Raw genomic sequence first — 23227 nt, forward strand, 5'->3', positions numbered from 1 at the left:
TTAAAAGTACACAAAAATCCTAAATACCCCTATCATATGAGGGAGCTGCCCCTCTCAAACACAGAGGAAGATTGTGGTTACACTCCAATCTCTCCAACTATTGGAACGTTTGTCACTACTCATCGGGCAAACAGGGTCAGTTTCAGATAAACGATCACAATGACAAATCTGTTTACCAACAAAACATAAGATAACAAATAGGTGAAAGAGAATCACAACATCACATCTCACTCACAAATGAGTGATTTGACATCGTCCCTTTCACGTCTAATCAATAAAATTGATTTGGCTCCATACACTAGGGGATATAAAGTGACTCTTATGGAGGCGTGAATACTTGTATAATAGGTCCATAGGTTGGGGTGGATTTGGAGTTGTCAATCATGATCAACATCATTTGTGATGTTTTAAAGTATTTTGATAATATTTTAAAATCCTATACTATTTCTCCATAGGTATCAAAGACAAATGTTATAGTTCAACAAACATAGAATATTTTTTTATGGGATCTATTGACACTTAAAATTGACCAATGGGTGCGTGCACAAAGATGGAGGACCAAAAAGTGGTCAAGACCACTTTTTAGTTCATTGTGCATATAATATGGCCTCATATTTTGCTTTGAATAAAAGAAAAAAATAATTATTTGAGATTTTTTTTAATTTCTATTTATTGTAAGCATATTATAACATGCAAGCACATTATAATGCACCTACGTTATAACTTGCTTGCACTATGTAGAAATTTTTTTAAAAAAGTCTAAAAGCATGTGTTTTTCCTTTTATGCAAAGCAAAATATGAGCTTACATTATATGCACAATGAAACAAAAAGTGCTTTTGGCCACTTTTGGTCCCACCACCAACCCTTAGGATTGGGTTTTCCTCGGCCATCCAACCCAAAGGCTTGGACTTCCATGTCAATATCCAAATACACATTTTCTATAAAAAATAAAAAAAATAACTAAATGTTGATCATTCTTTCCATTAAGTTTGCACAATTTTTTATGCTGATTTGAAAATGCCACAATAATGTTCGTCAAGCTCTCTTGTACTTTTCTAACCATGTAATTTTTTCTTGCATTTTAAATAGGTTATGATTTTAGTTTTCAATTTGTTTTGCGACCTTGTGTCTTATTTTTTTCCCCAAAACCTATTCATATTATTTTTATGTCATTTTTTACTTTTCATCCAAATTCGAAAAAAATTATATTTTACATTCTAGACCCTATTCTATACACATTCAAAGAAGATTGACTTTTAATTAGTTTTAAAAAATATTAGGTTGGAGCTTACTCAACCTTCCATTTTTTAGGATGTGTCCACTTTAAAAATAAGTTAAAAAACCATATATTCATTATAAACTATGAACATTAGATTTCCACAATCCATTATATTCATAGTCTGTGAATTTTGGATTTGATTGTGTGAGAGTTTTTGCATCCACTTTAAAAATTAGTTTTTTTTTTGTATTGAGTATCATAGAATCAGAAAGTTCAGTTTTGCTCATTCGAGCATCCATGTTACAAACTTATTACAAATACCAGCTCCTTTCGAGCAAACTTATTACAAATACTAGCTCCTTTCGAGCACCATACTAGAAACAACAATTGGAAGACCAAGGGTCACAACTTAGAAATCCATTTAAACAATGTGACAAATACAACCAATGGAAGACCAAGAGTCACAAATTTAGAATTCCACAAAGGTGTCCCTCATGGGAGTTGAACTTGGGTCTCCACATTGAGAACTCAATGCTTAAACCAACTAGGCTCAATCCCTTGGACCACTTTAAAAATTAGTTAAAAAACCATATATTCATAATAAAATAATACAAAAAACAAACATAAACTATATGATGTTAATGAAATCAGATTTCCACAATCCATTATGTTCATAGTTTGCGATTTCCGGATATGATGTTACCTAATTTTTTCTACAAAAGTGATTTGTGAATTACTTTTAAATAGGAGCATGCTAGATGCTATGCTATATTCTTTTGGAAAAAAAAAGGATTATATCGCGTGATCCTCTTATTTGAACCTCTTAATCTCCACCATTTGAAACAATCGTAGTCTAGAAACTACATTTTTTCTTCATAAAAAGGCATTCACCCTATATATATATATATATATATATATATATATATATATATTGAGATAATATAGAAGAAAATAATATAATATTTTTACAAAATTAGCCACAGATGTCTCTTTGTACCACCTAGATGAAGAGAACCATAGAGAAAACGCATAGAAGTACCATGTACTTGCTAGAGAACCCACAACTATCTCTTTAATCCAGACCTTTATTTCTTTGTTCACACAGGCTTCTTACTTTTCCTTTCAACATTTGGCTCTAACTTCATTATTAGAATTTGAACCATGTCAGGAACCACACCATTTTTCGAAATCATCTCCCTTTGCAGCCTCTTTATTTCATTAGCTACTTCATTCATTTTCTTTTTATCCTTTTCTTGTTGTAGTTTCAACTAGTTTTCCAAACCTTTTTGGGAATCAGATTTGGTTTGAAAACTAAAGGCAAAAACCGACTTTCCTTAGCTTAAGCGGAAATCAAACCTAGTTTCAAAGTTGAAGCCCAAGTCTGAAAACCAATAAATAAATCTTATTCTTATCACATCTTTAGATTTTTAGCAGACCTATCTTCAATTTCTCATCTAAGATAAACTTTTTATTAATTTCAAAAAAAGTGGCCACTTTTGACCCCGTTTAGTCTCCTATTTTCATGCAGATACCCAACATCTTAACCAAACATCTAACACCACCACTTCCACCACTTTCAACACCATGTTAGGCCAATCATAACTACATCCAATTATATCAATAGTAATTAATTAGATAAGTTATATTTATTTCATTAATTATGAATTATCATATAAAATTCCATCAAATATCAAATGAATTAAATAAATCATATGTAAATAATTAAATTAACATCTTATATCCATTTTCTTAATTGATTAAATAATCTAATTATTTGATTAGTTTTCCTAAATCTCTAAATAATTGTATTGTAATTCCCTATTAATAGGACAATCATACTATAACTATATTTTAAAATTAAAATAAATATGTCACTAGTCCAAAATTAAGTGAATATTTAATCCTAGCCATCAAATCAACCAAACTAATCCTTTCCACTTGTCTCCAACCACCTTCAATCCAAATTTCAATTAGCTTTTAATCTCAACTTTTCATCTAATCAACTAAGTCCTATATCTCCACCCTAATTTAATGTCAACCATCCATTTATCCTCGTTAAATCTACAAATCAAATAATCTCTTCTCCCTTCCAAATTCAAATTCAATTTTCCTCTTAAGCAATCCTATCCTCCATCCTAAATCAATCTCAACCATCCATTTATCCTCATCAAATATACAAATCAAACCACCCAATCCATTTTCAAGGAAGAATATTGGATATGACAAGGTTATGCTATATAATTGATAATCTACTTCAAGAATTAACCACCATTTGGAGCACATCACCTAGGTTACCAAAGGTTTGGATTGTAAGAGGTTTCATATATTTTATAATTATTTGTATTCCTTTTTCTCTAATATGAGGCACGTACTTGATATTGATATGGAGTAGGAGTCACATTTCATATTTGTTTCATATCATTTTATTCTATATTTTAGGTTCATAGATCCATCTGCAAAGAATAAGGAAAATGGGTAAATAAAGATGTAATTCCAATTACACTTATTGATAACATTTACACTAAGAGAATTAATTCTTATAAAGAGGGAAGTCATATAATTGAAAAATAAATCCATGTAATTTATGATGAGAAACTTGATGTTTACATGTTGGGATGAGGGTGATCTCTTGGATGAGAATTAAATTTTAATTTTTCTGTTTGAGAACTTCTAACATTTTTATTCTTTATCATGTGAGTTTGTATCTTTGTACTTGAAGCTTTTTGTTTATGCTTTATTTGTTATGATTCTCCTATTCACATTTTGCCTTTTATATTATGCTTTATGCTTGATTTCCCCCCTTAAGAGCATCTCTTTTATATCAATTTCTTGTTTAGCTCTCATACTTGCTTATATTTCAGTTTGCTTCCATTTTTTCTTTCTATATTTAATCATATGAGTCTTACACCCATTCCTTGTTATATTGTCATGTTGCTTGATATTTTATTATGATCTTTAGCCACATTTTTATGATGTCTTGCTTCTATGCTATATTTATGTGATGCTTATGATCATTATCATACTCGTGATCTTAATATGATCATCATCATACTTCTTATTCTATACTTATGCAAAACTTATGATTCCATGTTTATGGTCCTTGTCATACTCACATTGTTTACATTCTAACTAAAATGATCCTTATCTAGATTTTAGGACTATCCTTACCTAATCGCTTCCCAACATTGGGGGCATCTTGCCTTTCTATAGTTGCACATTTACTTTCGTGATTATTTCTTATTTCTTATTTTTTTCCTTGCATGCTTATCTTATGACGCTATCTTTTATTAAATTATATGCTTTATCACACAAATTTTTACTATGTAATCATTTAGAGAGGTCATATATTCTCACTAATATATTCTCAAGTTTCATTATAATGATGTGATTATGATAGATATTACCATTTTTGGTACTAGAAACAACTTTATTGTTATATCCAAACAATGTGCATTTCTACATAGTTGGAGAATTTTATTGTGCTATCTACATAGTCTAATGTTGTTCCATATACAAACAAACCCCTTTACATTTATCCACATTGTCAAAGTCTTTTCTACATCGTAACACTTTTATTGTTTCTTGTAATAGGCATAACCTCTCATCTTGATCAATTCTTTTATTGTTTTGGAAGATAGATCTTTTAAGCAAGTTGTGATTTTATTAATGCTTGACATATGTCACTCATTACATATTATTATTTTTTATTTTTTATTTTTTATTTTATGTGGAGGGTCCATTGTGAAAAGTATTCATGGATGATCTATTACTTTAAGCAAATATGTATCTTATGAAAGTTTGAAAATTTTTAATTTAAATATTGATTATTTATTTTACATTAAAATGCATCTTTCTAGTGGTTTACATGCACATGAAAATGGTGCAAAATTTATTAGTGAAAATTGCATATCCATGCCCTCTTCCCTTGTGTTTTGGGTTGATTGAATTGTCCTAAATGTAGTAATAAGTTACACATGACATATTATTGTATGACTTGTAATATGCATGTATTCCAATCCCCTTATCACTCATCTCTAAAGATTGATCTTGATTTCTAGATTCACCATGCATCATCTTGGATTAGATACACCAATACAAACTTGATTGATCTCACTTCCCTAGTTGCAAATCTAAATCTTGAACTTTTAAAATTGAATTACAAAATAAATCCTATTGAATCCCCCCTCGTAGCCATTGTGAGCCAACCTAAGGCGTGCTTGTGTTGCCTTGTGTACTTGGTTGCTTTAAATATTTATTCACTCATTTGAAAACCATCTAGGAGTTACACAAGAAATTTTTATATAATATTTTATGAGAGCATTATTATAGCATTACTAGAGCATCACACCATTTTAAGTCAATTGCACATTTAGTTGATGTCTTTGATCTTTAACCAATTTGTTAGGGGTTTGATTGCGATGAGCAAGACCCTCACAATTTAATAGATTTCCCAAAGTTGTTCCTAAACACTACCTATGCACATCCATTCATCATAAATCAAGGCAAGTGAACTCTAATAGTCCACATTTTGATAGATTAGTGAGTTACAATTTGGGTCTATAGTTGCAAAGATTAGATCCACAATCCATCGAAGTGAATATAAACAAAAAACAATTAATTTACAAAATTTAAGATTTTTATTTATGTAAATTATACATTTTTAACATTTTAATGAATCAATTTCAAACATCTATCACAGCACATTTTCATAATCATATTTTAAGCTAAATATCACATAAAATTTATTTAACTTTATATTTAATTTCAATAATTTCAATTATCAATCCCAACTTATTTTTCTTTTAGTATTCATTAAATACCTTAATTATTTAATCAACCTAAATATTTTCATTTAGGGCGATGTTTTAACCCCTAAAAACATTGAGTTAAAAGAGGAAGGCCGAGTTAAGAATCTGACCACTACATGGAAATCAACCTGACGCATTAAATTTTGTAAATTAGTTTCCTAAATGGGAAGACAATTGTTTAAAAAATCATAATAGTCTTGTCTTGCTGGATCCATTGAGTTGTTTTGATCCAGCAGACGTTGAAAACTTTATATTCTGTCTTCTGTTCTTTTCTGAAGTAGTGATTCCCAAGTTGGACAGAAGCCTTAAAATAAACCTCAGAACAGCTACCTTGTTCTCATTCACATGCAACAAGCAGCCGCAACAAGGTTTTGTTCACACACAAATGACCAAATTGGGGAAACCACACGCAATCACACACACAGAGACAGCATTTTCAGATGTGAAGAAGAAACCTTACGTATTCATACTCCAAGAGACAGCATTTTCAGATGTGAATACATTTTATATACGTCATTCATTCATGTATAAATACCCTCCTCACTGCTACTATATTTGGGCCAATCTGAAGAAGTATCCAAATGAAAATGAGAGCCACTTCCATGATACCCATGCTGCTAATGTGGATGTTTTTCTTCTTATTAGTATGCCCTCTGGGCGGCTCATCAGAGGCCAATTACCTGATAGGAACAGGATCATATGATATCACAGGACCTGCTGCTGATGTGAATATGATGGGCTATGCAAACAGTGATCAGACTGCATCAGGCATTCATTTCAGGCTAAGGGCAAGAGCCTTCATTGTGGGTGATCCCAATGATAATGGCAGCAGAGTTGTGTTTGTTAACTTGGACGCATGTATGGCCTCTCAGCTTGTCACAATTAAAGTACTCGAACGACTCCAATCCAGGTATGGTATATAAGCTTTTTTAGTCTCCATCTCTAACCCTTTTTCTTCACATGATTGGGTATATTTATAATGCATATATACGCATACATATGTTTGTGTGGATACACATAGAGTTATATGTGTATATCTATATGTTTGTGGATATATATATGTTCAAAATTCACACAGATATACACTGTCAATGCTACATCATTTAAGTTCTTTTATTTCCTTTTTTTGGTGGAAATTTTTTTTGAATAATAGAAGTTTATCTGTATTAGATTATTGATAAAGTTTACGGAAGTACATGCCCTGATACATCTTGAAATATATCTGTTGTACAGTATAAATACACCACACGAAACCAGTAATAATCCAAGGGGTCGTGATGTAAACGGTAATAATAATCGGAAGCACTTGTATGACCAAGTTCAAATCCTGCTCGTCAGTAGTGGTGCAAATGGGAGTCACTTGTAAGACCATAGCTCAAGTTCAAATCCATCTAACCACTTGTGAATCGTGATATAATGGTAATGGGAGGCGCTTGTAAGAGAATGACACAAATTCAAATCCCCCTCAGCACTTGTGATTTAATAGCAGTGCGAGGTACTTTTTATGAGCATAATCCAAGTTAAAATTCCACTCACCACGATTATTGCCCACAATAGGACATGTGATAAAGTTGTGCTGTAATGGCTGTGAGATATGTTTGTATGTGAACCGTGTTTGCAAACTTTAAGAATGTTTTCCAAGCCATTTAACGATACGGAATACATTCTAGTGATTCCTGTTTACAAACCATTAGAATGTGGCCCAAAGTTGCAATCTATGATTATGGAATACATTCCAGCACAGATCATGTTTGGGATACATCCAAGTGCAATTCATGGTAAAAAACTTTAGGATGTGGTTCAAGCTAGTTTGCAGTGTAACAATTATGGGATACATTTGATTGTAACCCATGCTTAGAAATCCTAAGAATGTAGGCCGAACTAGGTTATGACATCGGGTACGGCTGCTTGTGATCAATGTTTTACAGATCTTAACAATGAGCCCAAGCTTAGCCCCCAGACTGCGTTGAAGGCAAAAGGCCACCCAAATATTTACCAAGCGAAAAAAAAAATAGAAATGATATACAAACTTTGACAGAGACACTAACCATCTGAATATCTCAACGTACTGCATTCATAAACATAATAATAAGGCCTATATGCATTCAATGCTTCTAGACTGACTGTTACAGATATAATTAAACTGGAATTTAATCAAAGCCTATGATCAGAAAAGAACGTAACCAGATTTGAGGGACCTCTTGGATCCAGTAACCTCTGCTCAATTTGTCATTATTATTGTGATATGCAATTTCTATAAGTGGAGAAGTTGCAGTACTAGATGGTGCAGATATAGCTTTTAGCATGATGGCATCAATGATCCATGCCTACACACTGTACCTGATCTCATTTCTAAACTGCAAATTGCTTGAGCAGAGAATACTTGAGGTTGTACAGTTCCGCTTTTTATTAGAGGGTTGTGCTTGCAGTCAGCATAGTTAAAATTGGCGTGCATTATCATATCTTACATATTCTCTCTTTCATTTTGTGCATTTTCTCCTCCTGCTGCTTGAGCTTTTCGATTAATTTGTTTCCAGATCAGCAAGGTCCTCTATAGCCAAAAGTGAAAGGGCATAGGTGCACGAGTGGATATTCACTTTATAGACTTTAACAGCCAATAGATACATGTGGTATTCTGGTGAATGGTTTAATGTTGTTGTATTATGAATTGGCCAGAGACTGTCATCCCAAAGCCTTCATCCTTTCATGAATGTCTTAACTCTTATGTATATTCGATGAGAAAGGTTCACAGATGGGTTAGCAGAACCTTGCTCAATCCTTGGGCCAGAAAGAAGTTTATCTTCTCTCTCTAGATATTTATTTATCATTATTTGCAATATGTTTTAATCTTCTGCAGCTTAACACTTAATTTATTGGGGGTCCTTCCTTTACTTGGGTGATGTCATGGTTTTGGGCTTTAACCACCTTCAGTTTAACCTCTTTTGCTTTGTTGTTTATATGTTCAATCACTTCCATGATCCAGGGTCCTCTTACCCTGGTTCTTCTCTATTGTGACTGGCTATACTTTTAGAGTCCTATTGGCCTACTTTGGTCACTCGTGGACATTATTTTAATGTCTTTTCATCTCTTGTATCTGTACTATCACTCTTAAAATCTGTCTCAGAAATTTAAGCTAAGCAACCTAAAGCAACAAAGCACATACATTTGGTGGATTTATAGGTGGATTTACTTTTGTTTGTTAGTTCTTCATTTATAATACTATGTTGATCAATTGTAGCCAATTCAACTTTTTCTATAGATTAGGGTTGTTTCTCTATGGCTGATCCAATGCTCCATAAACTTTTTTTTTTTTTTTTCCAATTTAAATCAATACATTTTTCTCTTTTGTCCTCTGCAGGTCATGCAACACTCTAGAACTGGAAAAGCTTCAGTTCTTTGAAGTCACTTATTTTTGTAATTCATGTAGAAGAAACCATATGAATACCGATAGAGGCCATTCTACCTAAGAATCCACCAAAGACGAAGAATCTAATCAAGACTGTAGACTATTATGGCTAAAATACCCTAAGAAGCCACCCAAAAATTAAGAATCATAGCTGAAGAAAACAATAATGCTCATGCCAAGTTGCATTGCCTCAGGAGTGCTTTGAACTTTTGAGGAATGCTTCCTCATACTTCTGGTGAGGAGAGCATCCATCCATCCACTAAGTCACAAGCTTTCATCCATAATTTTTCAACTTCTGTTAACCTTACCTTCCACTTGCCTAAATTTCTGCAATTTGGTATGGTGATCTTGCTTGTGATATAGGATATGGTTGTGGTACAAGGGACAAGTCCAATTGATTTTCATTTTCAAGGAAATCCATCATCTCTAAATCCTGTTATTCTGATTGTGCATGAAGGAAATAGTCCCCATCTTCAAAAAGCTGCTTTAACCAATGCTGAAAGTCTTCTTCACCCTTAACAAAAATGACCAATTCAAGAAGCCTTTGCCGGATGAGTTTGTCTGGGCGCAGAGGGAAATGATGTCATTTCCCTAGGTAGAGCCATGAGGGGCACAATCGGACAACCAAATTACCATCCTTATTTTAAGGCTTTGAGATGGATAGTGAAAACTGCTAAAAAAAGTGCCCATGGTTGTGCCAAATAAAATCTTTGTCAGGGCTGCCTGGTTTTGCATTCATTTCTTGAGATTTACAGATTGCAAGCCAGGAGAAGATTTGGCTGAACATCCAGAGATTTTATGGCTAATTGTGTTGCAATGAAAGCACCTCAAGGGCAACCCTTAAAAGTTCAAAATTGTGTGTAGGTGCATTGAAGAGTGAATTTTGATGGTGTGTATGATGGGCTTTGAAATATCAATCATGGTATAGAGCCTCACATCCTGCACATATAAACTTCTAGCTCTGCATTCTGTTTCACAAAATCACCCACTTGATTAATCAAATTTTGAATAGTTCCAGAGTTTCTTTAATACTAGAAGAAGCTTGTAAAATCATAGCCAAATTGGTAATTTGGAGATGGCAGAAGTCAAAAGATTAAACAAAGGGAGCCCATGGTGCCATGAATAAACCAACTTTTCCTAAAAACCAAGGGTCGTGCTGTTGCACAAACCTGCAATCATCAACTGAGTGAAATTACAAAAGAAAGAAATTGTGTTCCAAGACCTGCACTTACAGAGCCTCCATGTTGCACCAGGATCCTTTTGTCTAGAACATGAAATCTTGAACAAGAGGATGCTTCCCCAAGAATCTGAAAACAAGTGATGGTCTACCAATATCTTTCACTATTGCCTTAACGCTATCGTCTAGGACATGAAGATCAAGAGGATTTGTATCAAATACAACCGCACTGTCACCAACAAAGTAGGAGAGAAATTTTTTGTTTGTCCAGCAGAGATAAAGGTGGATCAGGGTTAGGAATGTTCTCTACCTTGGCAATCAAAGAAATTGAGCCATTTGTTCTGTCCATTAGCACTAGAGATTGATTAAAGTGGGCTTTCAAGATCTGTGACTGACAAAAATAGCTGCATTTGTGGAAAGGGTTGAGTGAGTTTTTGCACCAGCTGTTGATTTTAGGGCTGGATGATTCCTTCAGTGCGAGTGGAAGGGCTACCACAGCAGAAACACGGGGAAGTGGTGGGGTAAAGGAAGCCTTTCCCTAGGCTAACTGACACTTTTACATTCAGTATATTTTGCTGCTGCTCCATCTTCTTCCTGTGCACACCTTTGCTGCTCCTGACCATTTTTCTAACTCCCAATTATCAATTTTTTCCTCACTTAAGTCAATTTTGAAATGATATCTGTTTAACAGATTCCATGGGCAATTGAATTTAGGGGTATTCTCCACTGGCTGATACATCACAGTGAACAAGATAAAATAAATTCTGCAGGATAGGTTAAAGGAAACAAGATAAACTATCTGGAATTTTCTCTTAAGGAAGCTTAATATAAGGACCAACTGTGTGAAATCTTCAAGAAAGTGTTGTGATACTGGTAAAGATAATCCAGTGTGTGATCTCCAGTAGCTGTTGTCATCATGCAGTGTGCGACAGCAGACGTTATGAAGTATAAGGAATAGATGGACAAAGAGAACGAGATAGGGATGGAATAAAATTTAATCCTGGGACGGGCCACATGGAATTGGAACTTCTATACAAACTGTAACCTGGGAATTATTGTTTTTTAGACATTTATCCTTTCTTTCTTATTTATTACTTATTCTTGGTAAGTATGATCTTTATTGTTCAACTTCAACTCACATGCTGTTTTGGTATGAGTATTCAATTTCAATTTTTTAGTAAACAAGTGAACTTCTCAATTCACCGTAGAAATTTATAGAGATTTTATGTGCATTGCTTGAATGCTTGTTTAAGGTTTCATAGTGAATAAGGTTTTTCCCAATTTTATTCCTTTTCTTGCATGTGAAATACACTCAACTATTTGGAAACTATTTGTAACTTCTGATAGTCAAGATGTTGATTTGTGTTTTTCTCTTACAGGTATGGGGGGCTTTACAATGAGAAAAATGTAGCCATTAGTGGTATTCACACACATGCTGGTCCTGGAGGCTACCTTCAGTATATTGTCTATATTGTTACCTCTCTTGGGTTTGTTCGACAATCATTTGATGTCATTGTTGATGGCATTGAACAGAGCATCATACAAGCCCATAATAATTTGCACCCTGGGAACATTTATATAAACACAGGTACGGGAATAAAGCAATTGTAATATTCATTAGCAATGAAATAAGACCATATAATATTGCTTGATCAATCATCCTTGCACAAACTTGTTTCATGTGAATTTGATGCTGGCATGGATTAATCTTGAAATTAAATTTAGGGCTTGCTCATACTAGTGCATATGCATTTATTTACGTGGTATATGGACATGCATTAATGCTGAAATTAAATATAGGGCTTGCTCATATTAGTGCATTTGCATGTATTTACATGGTATATGGGCATGCATTTCTCTTGAATGGGTTGGCAAGGATATTATAATGAAGCTTACATGTATAGAGGTAAATTCCATTCAGAGGTTATAACAATGAGCCATGTGCCTTTTTGCATGGTACCCTCTTTTGGTTTTCTAAGGGCACATTGTTGTGAGGGCATTGTGAGTAATTCTTGTGTACAAGTAGCATTGTGTGGAGTATTTTGTGAGTCACTGCATAATTCCAGATACAAAGTGACAAATATCTTAAATGGCATCTGCCTTGGAATGTTTGTGGTGACCATAGTTCTTTGGTCTTACCCTAGTATGGTAGTCTAGCAGGAATGCCAGTTGAATTGCATTCAGTGTACCCCTGCATTTAGAGTTTGCCTTTGCAAGTCTAATCTACTTCTAACAAATGCTTCATGCTCTTCTGGTTTCAAGTGAAGAAGACTGGTACCATAACATGAGCACTAAGTGTGAGTGCATTTCCAATGTCTGAGGGTTTTTGGGATGTGTGGATATCCCTCTTACTGTAAAAAAAATTGTGAATTGTAAATTCACATGACCGAATATGGAGAAGTGTTAATGATCTTAAATTTGTCTCAATTATTGTTACTTGTTTAGTTTCCTATGTCATTATTTTGTCTTTTTTCTGATGGAAATAATTCTCTTCTAAGTCCGATTTAACCACATGGATACCAAATAATGGCTTGATTGTCTTTTTATCATGGATCATTTGACTCGAACAATGGTCTTATCCAATTGGCATTTTGTAGTCAATTGTGTCTTCATTATCATGTAAGGATTGCAAGGTTGCCTTACATTTGTTTCTAACTTTCTAGTGATTCTTTTATGGGAAAACTTGATATGTAAGAAAATGTGGGATTTCAAATTTTATCTATTCCTTTAAGTACTAAATACTAAATGACAATCAACTAATGATTCTGCCAGCCATTTGAATTTTGAACAACAATAACAATATATGATTATGATACTTACATCTGAGACACTTGACAAGTAATTTATAAAACATGGCACTCACATGTGTTTGGTATGACTCTATATTTTGCACTCCTACTAGGCATAGTCTCAGAACAGGTTTCTTTGCATGCTTACTAAAGCATCTCTTAAGAAGGTTATGCACTTGAATATATAGTTTGCTCTCCAAAAATTTCTAAATGATTATTTAACTATCGTTATATTAAAAGGCACTTTCACATCCCTTACTCTTTTTGTTGTGTTCTGATGCTTTTTTTAGCTGATGTTATTGGGTGATACTGTTTAGATCTAAAAACCATATTATGGAAGCCTTTTCAGGTGAGCTTCTTGATGCTGGTGTTAATCGCAGCCCTAGTGCTTACTTGAATAATCCACCCGATGAACAAGCACAATACAAGTATAATGTCGACAAAGATATGACATTGCTGAAATTTGTAGATGCTAAGTGGGGCCCTATAGGAAGTTTTAGCTGGTTTGCAACACATGGAACATCAATGAGTCGTACAAATCGATTAATTAGTGGTGACAATAAAGGAGCTGCAGCACGGTTTATGGAGGATTGGTATTCACAAAAAAGTGGGGTTTCTCCAACTTCTGAGAGTTCAGAATCAATAAAAACTGATTATAATGTCAGTTCATTGCACCAATACAGAAGAAGGTCAAGCATGGCTCCAAGTATGGGTATGTAAAGACTAAAAATCATGGTTTAAATTTTTTGGCATTGATCCTCTCTTTCCTTATGTTTACATTGACAAAAACAGTATAATTGCAAGTGTTACAAATGCTTATTAATATAGTAGGTATTAAAGTGTGTGATTGAAATAAATGATTAGGTGGAAAGTTCAAAAAATAACCTAATTGGATTCTTGCAGATGAGAGTCTTTGCAAAATTCTAGCATCACATAAAAGCACAGGTGGGAAATTCAGTGAACGGTTAATTAGTGTTTCAAGTAGAGTTCGGGGATCCATGGGGAATGGAGACAAGCCGCAATTTGTAGCTGCATTTTGTCAATCAAATTGTGGTGATGTGAGTCCCAATGTTTTAGGCGCTTTTTGCATAGACACAGGATTGCCTTGTGACTTCAACCACAGCACTTGTAATGGAAAAAATGAAATGTGCTATGGGCGTGGCCCAGGGTAAGTATTTACCCACCGAAGGCATCATTTTAGGATCTGTTGCCGTCCATAGATTGATTGACAGTCCTGTGTCTTTTATCCTGTTTTGCATGACAGATACCCTGATGAATTTGCAAGTACCCGAATTATTGGGGAAAAGCAATTTGAGAAGGCTATTGACCTATTCAATGGAGCATCTGAACAATTATCAGGAAAAATAGACTACCGCCATGTATATCTTGACTTTTCCAATCTTGAGGTCAACCTCCCCCCAGCTGCACCTGGAGATTCAGAGTCTGTAGTTAAGACATGTCCTGCTGCAATGGGATTTGCTTTTGCTGCAGGAACCACTGATGGGCCTGGAGCTTTTGACTTTAAGCAGGGTGATAATAATGTATGGCTTCCCTTGGGATAAACTTGCTACTGAAATTGTTTGTTTATGCTCAGTTTATTATGTTATTTACAATTACACTGTTTCTGGGCTTAAAGAGGCTGCTTTATTTGTTCATCTTGTGGCTTTTTGTAGGGAAATCCATTTTGGAAGCTAGTGAGAGATGTATTGAGAACACCAACCAAGGAACAAATAGATTGCCAGAAACCAAAGCCAATTTTGCTTGATACAGGAGAAATGTCTCTACCATATCCATGGGCGGTAAGTAAATAGTGCATTAGAATGGGAGTCTCTGTCAATTTCAATCAGAATAAGTTTTTGGGTAGTTTATGATATATTTATATGTTTTGTAGAAATGTATGCCTCAATTTATTGAATTATTTCTCAACTGTTTTAGTTATCATGCTCTATTTATATTATTTAGGTTTTGTATTGATATTATGAGATTAGAGGCTGGATATCTCAATATCCATTCTTATGGTGAGTGAAATTGTGATTCAAATTCACAAATTTTTAGGAAACCACGTGGCTGTATTTTCTAGCCAGAAATTGGTTTGTTGCAGTACCTTTGTGTTAAAGCTTTATTGTTTGTGTGTAGAACCCTTTTTCAAAACTTCAAAGTAATGCAACCTTTTCATGGGGCCCCAAGTTTATTGTAAGATTTTGACACTTCTTTGGTACTTCTTTGTCTAAAATTATTTCAAAATCAGCCAATATGACTCTCAACATGTCAGCCAGAGCTGATAATTGCACAATATTTTCGTTCACCACTTGTCATGACTCACAATCCATAATTAAGTCTATAAAGAGATAATGACATACAGTCTTCTCTCCATTCTTGTTGGACCATTTCGCCTTTGGATTTTCTTATGCAATGCTTTCCCACAGTTGAGAATATCCATGAATTAGCAATTACTTCAGTCACCTTAAATTAGTTGAAATATTTTGTTGTTTTAATTATTGTCGTTTTATAACCTTAAATCATGGATAGCGCTCATGTTGTGCAAAAGAAGATTTGTGCAACAATTTACATAGTAACACCGAAAATAAGCTAAATGAGATCAATGTAGAAAATAGTATTTTCTGCCATCAAAACGTGGTGTTTTATAATTGATTTTAATCATTGATATAATGATATTTAACATGGATTATTATTTGTTTATATGGAGGCTCAAGTCTTTGCTACAGATACACTCTTTGCCTGGTTAAGGTTAGACATAATTGCACACGAAATTAGATACACAAATCCTTTGGACACACAAAATATATAGATAACTGCATGCTAACATTAAGAGTGATAAACAAACAATTTAGAATGAGGGTTTTTCATATTGAAGTGCCAAACTACACGCTAAATCTAAAGATCCTGCCATAGTAAGCTTAACTAGATTTCTGTCACATGTCACATATCTTGTAAAATTGTGAGGAAAACTGTGGAAAAGATTCTGCAGCTTAGGTAAATGATATAACAAGATAGACACTTGAATTGGATGAAAGAATGTAAATTTTGTAAATAATTTTATTATCTTTGTTATTTTATTGTCTTTGATATATAGTTGCGTTGGTATTTTTTACATAAAGTATGTCTACAATTGCAAAACTTAATATTCACTTTCTTGTAATTTATTAAGCCAGTTATTTGTCTGATTCAAATTCTAACAAGATAGATACTTGAATTGGATGAAACAAATCAGATTTTGGAAATTCTTTTATTATCTTTGATGTGCATTGGCATCGGTCTTCTTTGTATAAAGCATGCCCATGAGGGCAAAACTTAATGTTACTTTTTTTTTTCAATTTATGCAGCCATCTATTCTTCCTATCCAAATTCTAAGGATTGGGCAACTTGTTATCCTAACCGTACCTGGAGGTATGTATACATACAGATGAATATTAAGTATCATGTGTGGGAGCAACTATAACCATTTCTGATTAAGAAATATCAAAAAATGTTAAAGAATTATGTTTGTGAAGGGTTTTGGATATATGTGTTGTATTTGTCCTTCTTGCTAATAAAATCTAAGACAGGTAAATTGGCCATCTTCTAACTACTTGAATCACATCTGTTCCAACGATTAATTCAGCTGAGTCTGTAGTGCTACCTGATATGAATTAAAATATTATTTTTGAGTTCCCTTAGTTGAGGAGGACACCCTTACCCCTTTTGGCATAGGTAGCAGTGGACAGAAATAGGTTAAAGTGTTAATGTGCATACACACCCTTCAAAACTAGAGGCATGAGAAGCATTAAAGTTTCATCTTTGAGATTTATAAGTATGGTTTGTAATATCAAGTTTGTACACATATGATACTTCATCATATGATAACCACGTTTTCAAGCATCTACTACTAGGACCATGGACTGCACTAAGACATTGTTCGAAGGTACTTCCTCATTTGGGTAATTCATATCCTAATAATACCTTATCTTAGCCTATTGTGTTCTAAGGCATTTTCAGTGAGCATGCATAGTCCAAAATCAATAAAAATAATAGAAAATCGATCCCATACCAAACTATCTATACATCTGAAAACCCAAAATTTAGCGTTTAACCCCTTTGCCCCAATTGATTTTCATTTATTATCCATAAGTAAATTTATAAGAATGTACACGATCTTCTTCAAGCACTGTGAGCTATCAATAAACTTACACTCCACATTGATCCCCTGAATTGCACCATTAGAGAAAGCATTCTGGCCATTTTCCTACATAAGATTTCTTATATAGTCAATCCCACTTATTAGAGTATCTGATTATGAAATGTTCCTAGGCTCCTAGCATATAATAATTGCTTTCATATCCATAAAAAATGGAATTATCTAGGGGAGCTTGAAGCCTAAGTTTGTGTATCTGACTGTGAGCTTGAAGTGGTTTAGAAGGCACCAAAGTTATGTTTTAGTGTTTAAATATTAGAACCTAAGAAACTGAAGTAAAATGTTCTTAAAATATTACCGCGTAAAATAGTTATCCCACATGCAAAACACAAGAAGCCATAAAGGTGAAAATGAAAACAACAAATAAGCCTTTAGGATTTAGAGTACATATGTGTGTTTTGAAGTGATTTACGTAAAAAAATGTTTTTATAGACTAATGTCTATGCAAAGTGAAGTGTTTGATTGCCCTTGAAAGTATGTTGGCATTTGTTGGCATTTACATATTTATTCACCATTGAACAGGCTGTCAAAGCATGCTAAAGTTTTCTTTGGTATTTTTTTCAGATGCTTTGTTGCTCTTCTTCTTTTTTATTGGTAAATTCCTCTTGCAAGGTGCCTTTCAACTTAAATGCTACAACTAAGAGATATCTCTTTTGTCAAATTCGCCCAAGACTTGCACTTGGTCTCATCGGTTGGGGTAAACCACACACGGAATTGGATGTGGCAGTTGCTCAATTTAACATTTAACGTTTTTACATTTTAAGCATGTAACATGCCTTATGGGATTTGATTCTTTGAACACAAGTCTCCATGTGGAAAGCCTCAATGATTTGCCTCATGAACTCATCCTATTTGAATAGATCTTAGATTAATCACCTGGGAAGATCTCATAGAGAAAATGTGGCTTACTTGGGTCCTTAATATGGTTAATTCGATAATGCCTCAAAGTGCCCCCATGGTGACACATAGTAGCAGGTTTAGGCCATGCATTGCCATATGTTTGACACCTACCCCAGCATGTCTTTGTGGCCATTACAAGGTGCCTGCCCATGAGAATGAAGCTTAGGTCTGTGGTGTGAGACTCATCCTTCCACTGCTTGCACTAAAACATTTGAGCTAAAATACTAGGATAAACACTTGGGCAAATCACATAGAAAAAATGGGGTTGTGCTTAAATATTGTTACTCCTAAATTCCTAATCATGTGTCAAGGCGCAAATTACAAGGTGCCTACAGTTGGAAATGGAATGTGGGTCTGTAGTGTGAAACTCATCATTCCTTATCACTTGCCCCAAGCCTGTTGAAATATAATTTTTTTTTCCCAGACAGTGTATTTTAGTCCAAGTTTGACCCCTATGTCCAAGTGTCCTCATGGCCACTACAAGGTGCTCACCCTCGGAAATGGAATGTGGGTCTGTAGTGTGAAACTCATCATTCCACATCACTTGCCCCAAGCCTGTTAGAATATAAAGATTTTTTATTCCTAGACATCATATTTTACGTTTTAGTCTTCAAAGATGAAAATTCAGATTTCAGTTCTCTAATTTATTCTGTTTGCTTTTTAATTAAATAAACATATTTAGATTAGGATCATAATTGACTTTATTTATCAGTTGGCTTCAGTTAAATCTTGGATTCACAAACTCTTTGATAACAAAAGTTACAGATCAGATGAACTCTGTTGTATAACAACAGAATTCCAGTCTTCTATTAACAGGAGATTTAGTTCATGTCTGTGCTATCAGAGCCTTATTGTTGCTCTTGTAGGTTTGATACCAGAATTATGGATACGAGGGTATTTGAAATGATATTTGATACATTTGATTGGAGAAATGAAACCCTTCCTGCACCAAGGGATGTGAAAAACAGCATGCCCTTTCTTAAAAATCTCCTTCAAAAACTTATGTATAAGTGCACCTCACTTGCTCACTGGCTCAAGCTCTACTTTAAATGAAAACTCACAAAAAAATACCTTCTAATTAATTTCAAATGCTGGGAGGAGGCAATACTAAATTTCAATTCATCAAACCATGCCTAATTCAATTTGATAAAAAATTTCTTCCAGAAGTTTGTGCTTTTGGCTTCAAACAGGTCTCTTTGAGCAAATCTTATGCTTGAAAATTCTTCTGCTTCAAAGAATGAGTGAATTGAGGCCTCTTCCAGGTATTTGCTTAGTTTTGAGAAATTTGATGAGTGTGTTGATTTCCCAAACTTGTTTAAGTGTCTGCTAGATTTTTCTGAAGTTCAAAAGCTTTAACCTAGTGTTTGCCGTGTGAGTTGACCCTGTTTGTTTTCCTGGCAAGATAAATCAAACTCATGACTAGTATGTTACCTGTGAAGAGTATTAGGATAATGATATAATAATATTGCTTATCAATTAATCACCTTTATAGCAAAACTTGATCCTATCTGGACAACGTGATTGGTAATGATTAAAATTCTTTACGCACAGACGGAGAACCACACCCACACATCCATATTTCTCGCTTGTATCTCCATCATATTGCTGAATTTAAATATTCCTCGAGACAAAATGGCTAGAATTTCTCACCATATTACATGCCTTTCAGAATCTCAAAGGGACTGAATTTGTTGCCAATAATCATCGAAGAAATGCATTATACAAACTATAAAAACATATCCTCTTCTTCCACCATCATGTGTTTTTTCTAACCACATTCTTTATTCTGAAAATCATTACCGAATTTTTCACATCAATCAACTTAAGTTCATCATTTTACATGTAGCAACTTGACAGCAGAATTTATTTTGTGAGATAGTCCATCATCTTTGAGACAAGGTTGCTTGGGAATGCACTTCACTGTGAGTCTGATTAACCATGATGATGTTCTAATTTTAAATACTAAATCTCTCCCTGAATACCCATCTGGAGTACTGTTACTGTAATTGAGTATATTGACTTGGATAAGAAGGCAGTCTGAACTCGTAATTTATTTTTAATTTTATCACAGTTATTCTCAATTTTTTTCCTTGACACGGGCTTGCAATATTTTACCATCTACCTTTCCATCTTGTCTGAATACCACAGGGATGGGCTTTCTTTAACAGTGTTATTGTAATTTGTTTGTTGCTTTAATCCTCACATAAGAATGTAGAGATGAAACATGGTTTTCAAGCTTCACTTGAGATTTAATGACTTTTATTTGTCACATGCCTTTGTTACCTTTTCATTTGCAGAATCACTTTCATTTGTTACATGCCTTTGTTATCTTTTCTTGTACAGAATTCACAACAATGGCTGGCAGACGCCTCAGGGAAGCTGTTAAAGAGACATTTCTTGCAGGTGAAAATGGAGGATCTGGAAACGACATTCATGTAGTAATTGCAGGGCTTACAAACACTTACTCGCAGTATATAACCACATTTGAGGAGTATCAAATACAACGATATGAGGTTTCTATGCTTAATCTCGAGTTCAATAACCTTTTTATTTAGACAGAGATCATTTATAGCATTTGTCTTCATCGTTGGCTCTAATTTTATCATATCACTGCAGGGAGCTTCAACTTTGTATGGGCCGCATACTTTAAGTGCGTACATTCAGGAATTCAAAAAACTTGCTTCTGCTATGGTTAATGGAAGCAATGTAGATCAGGGTCCCACACCACCTGATCTTTTAGATCAACAAATCAGCCTTCTTGCACCAGTAGTTGTTGACATGACGCCTGTTGGTGTAAATTTTGGTGATGTCAAAGAGGATGTTCCTAAAAATGCTTCTTATAAGAAGGAAGAAATTGTGGAAGTAACCTTTTGGTCTTCTTGTCCACGCAATGACTTGATGACAGAGGGAACTTTCTCTCTTGTAGAATTCTTACAGCCCAATGGGGATTGGAGTCCCACATATGATGATGATGATTTTTGTCTTCGTTTTAATTGGACTCGGCCTGCTTCTCTAAGTCCTTATAGCTATGCAACAATTCAGTGGGAAATTCCACAAGCAGCTACTCCTGGTGTATACCGGATTCGCCATTTTAATGCAGCCAAAAGTTTGTCAGGTTCCCTTAAGCATTTTACTGGTACATCCAGTGCATTTGTTGTAAATTAGAAGATGATGAACAAGAGTTAAGCTATTGTAAATCTAGACACATAAAATTTTTCATTAATTTGTTCTTATTTAATTTCAAATTTTTTGGAACATCGGGTGAGTCCTTATTATTACACTATTATTTTTCCATAATTCATTATTTATAATTTCCATCTTTTATTATATTATTATTAATATCTTATCATTTATCCATTAAATTTATTAAATAAAACATTATATCATATTTGTGTACTTCATGCATTCACCTTATATATATTTCTCTATTTATTTAATAAAACCCTTTAATATCCTCTCCTACCACTTACCATTTCCCATTTACCACTCATCTTCCCCATATAACTCATCTTGCATTATCCCATATTCATCCCACAACATGAACTCGCCTGGAGAAAATCTATTTAAACAAGGCCCCCTTTTTTATTTTAGGATCTGATCTTTATGTGTCGAACTTGTGTCAATTTGCATTCTTCATCATCTTTGCATTTCGTGTTTTTAGCTTCCTTTGCATTAATCATCGTGAATCTCCAAAAACCATAGCTTCTTGTGTGTGCTTCTGAGAGCAATATTATCTACATAAGATTTTGGTTTAAGGAGTGCAATGGAGTAGATTGTGTGACATGCATGTGTTGTTCTTAGTTTAGATTTTAATTTGTATGTGTGTTTTGTACAAGAAAAACTTCATTGTTGGATGTTGGAAGATTGAATCTCGTATTCAATCCATTTCCTCCATCTACAATTGGCATGCCCGGTGGGACATTTCCCTTGTTTTATTTTTGCGTGATTGAGCTTTTGATATTCTTGACTTGTTTTACTGCAGGTTGTTTGAGGTTTTGATATTTGCAGCTTGTATTCAGAGTGTTGATATTTTGTTTATAGATTGTCGAGGTTGCATTCCCATCTTTCTATCCTACACTCTACTTTCCATCTATTCTCCTTACACCTACATCTCCCCACTATCCTCCTTTCTCCCTGTCACTCTTTACTCAGTGCATTCCCAACACACTTACCTACACCTCCTTGCAAATCTTCCACGCTCCTCCCTTCTCTTTCTGCTCTCCTCCCACACTTTGTGCTACGCTTTCTACATATAGTTTACATGTAGTTTACATGCCTTTTCTTTGAGACATTCTGCAAACAGTCTATTGCCTTGTCTCTGCTTCTCTTTTTGCACACTTATTTGCCAGAGCACTAATGCATTGCAAGCTTGCATTTAAAAAAGTTCACCTCTTTGCTGGGAACGAATCATTCATGTACCCGATCTATGCTCCATGATTTTTGCATTTGTTTTGACAGTAAATGTGCCTTGTCCTTCAATCTATGCCTCTGCCACACATTTTGCAGGCATTGTTGAACAGTTATAAATACGTTTTTACATATTTGGCAGCAATTTATAGCTTTTAGATAACATGTATTTGCCACTTATTGGACAATGAATTTGGTCCATGAATGATATGCATGTGATCTGCCACATATTTACAGGCTTTAAATAGTAACGTGTTTGCAGATTTTGTTTTGTAACGTACTTGCAGTTGCTTTAACAGCCCACGCAGTTGTGCTTATAGCCCACACG

General features: G+C 34.3%; 1 protein-coding gene across 1 annotated transcript; it reads left to right on the forward strand.

Moving 5' to 3' along the window:
- Positions 1–6229: 6229 nt before the first annotated feature.
- On the forward strand, positions 6230–21749 carry LOC131033690 (neutral ceramidase 2). The gene is made up of 9 exons (XM_057964968.2): positions 6230–6938; positions 11991–12199; positions 13750–14112; positions 14304–14568; positions 14665–14941; positions 15074–15199; positions 16745–16808; positions 20836–21005; positions 21109–21749. Exons 1-9 carry the CDS (start codon positions 6610–6612, stop codon positions 21655–21657), a joined length of 2352 nt encoding a protein of 783 aa, XP_057820951.2. The 5' UTR covers positions 6230–6609; the 3' UTR covers positions 21658–21749.
- The last annotated feature ends 1478 nt before the right edge of the window (positions 21750–23227 follow it).

Source organism: Cryptomeria japonica, chromosome 5 (genome assembly GCF_030272615.1).
Source record: "Cryptomeria japonica chromosome 5, Sugi_1.0, whole genome shotgun sequence".
In the NCBI taxonomy this organism is placed as follows: Eukaryota; Viridiplantae; Streptophyta; class Pinopsida; order Cupressales; family Cupressaceae; genus Cryptomeria; species Cryptomeria japonica.

Bases quoted from the DNA above. Each gene is read 5' to 3' on its own strand.
- LOC131033690 (XM_057964968.2), top strand. From the start codon at position 6,610: ATGAAAATGAGAGCCACTTCCATGATACCCATGCTGCTAATGTGGATG. The intron at 6,939-11,990 runs GTATGGTATATA...TTTCTCTTACAG, and splicing joins CTCGAACGACTCCAATCCAG to GTATGGGGGGCTTTACAATG. The intron at 15,200-16,744 runs GTAAGTAAATAG...CAATTTATGCAG, and splicing joins CTCTACCATATCCATGGGCG to CCATCTATTCTTCCTATCCA.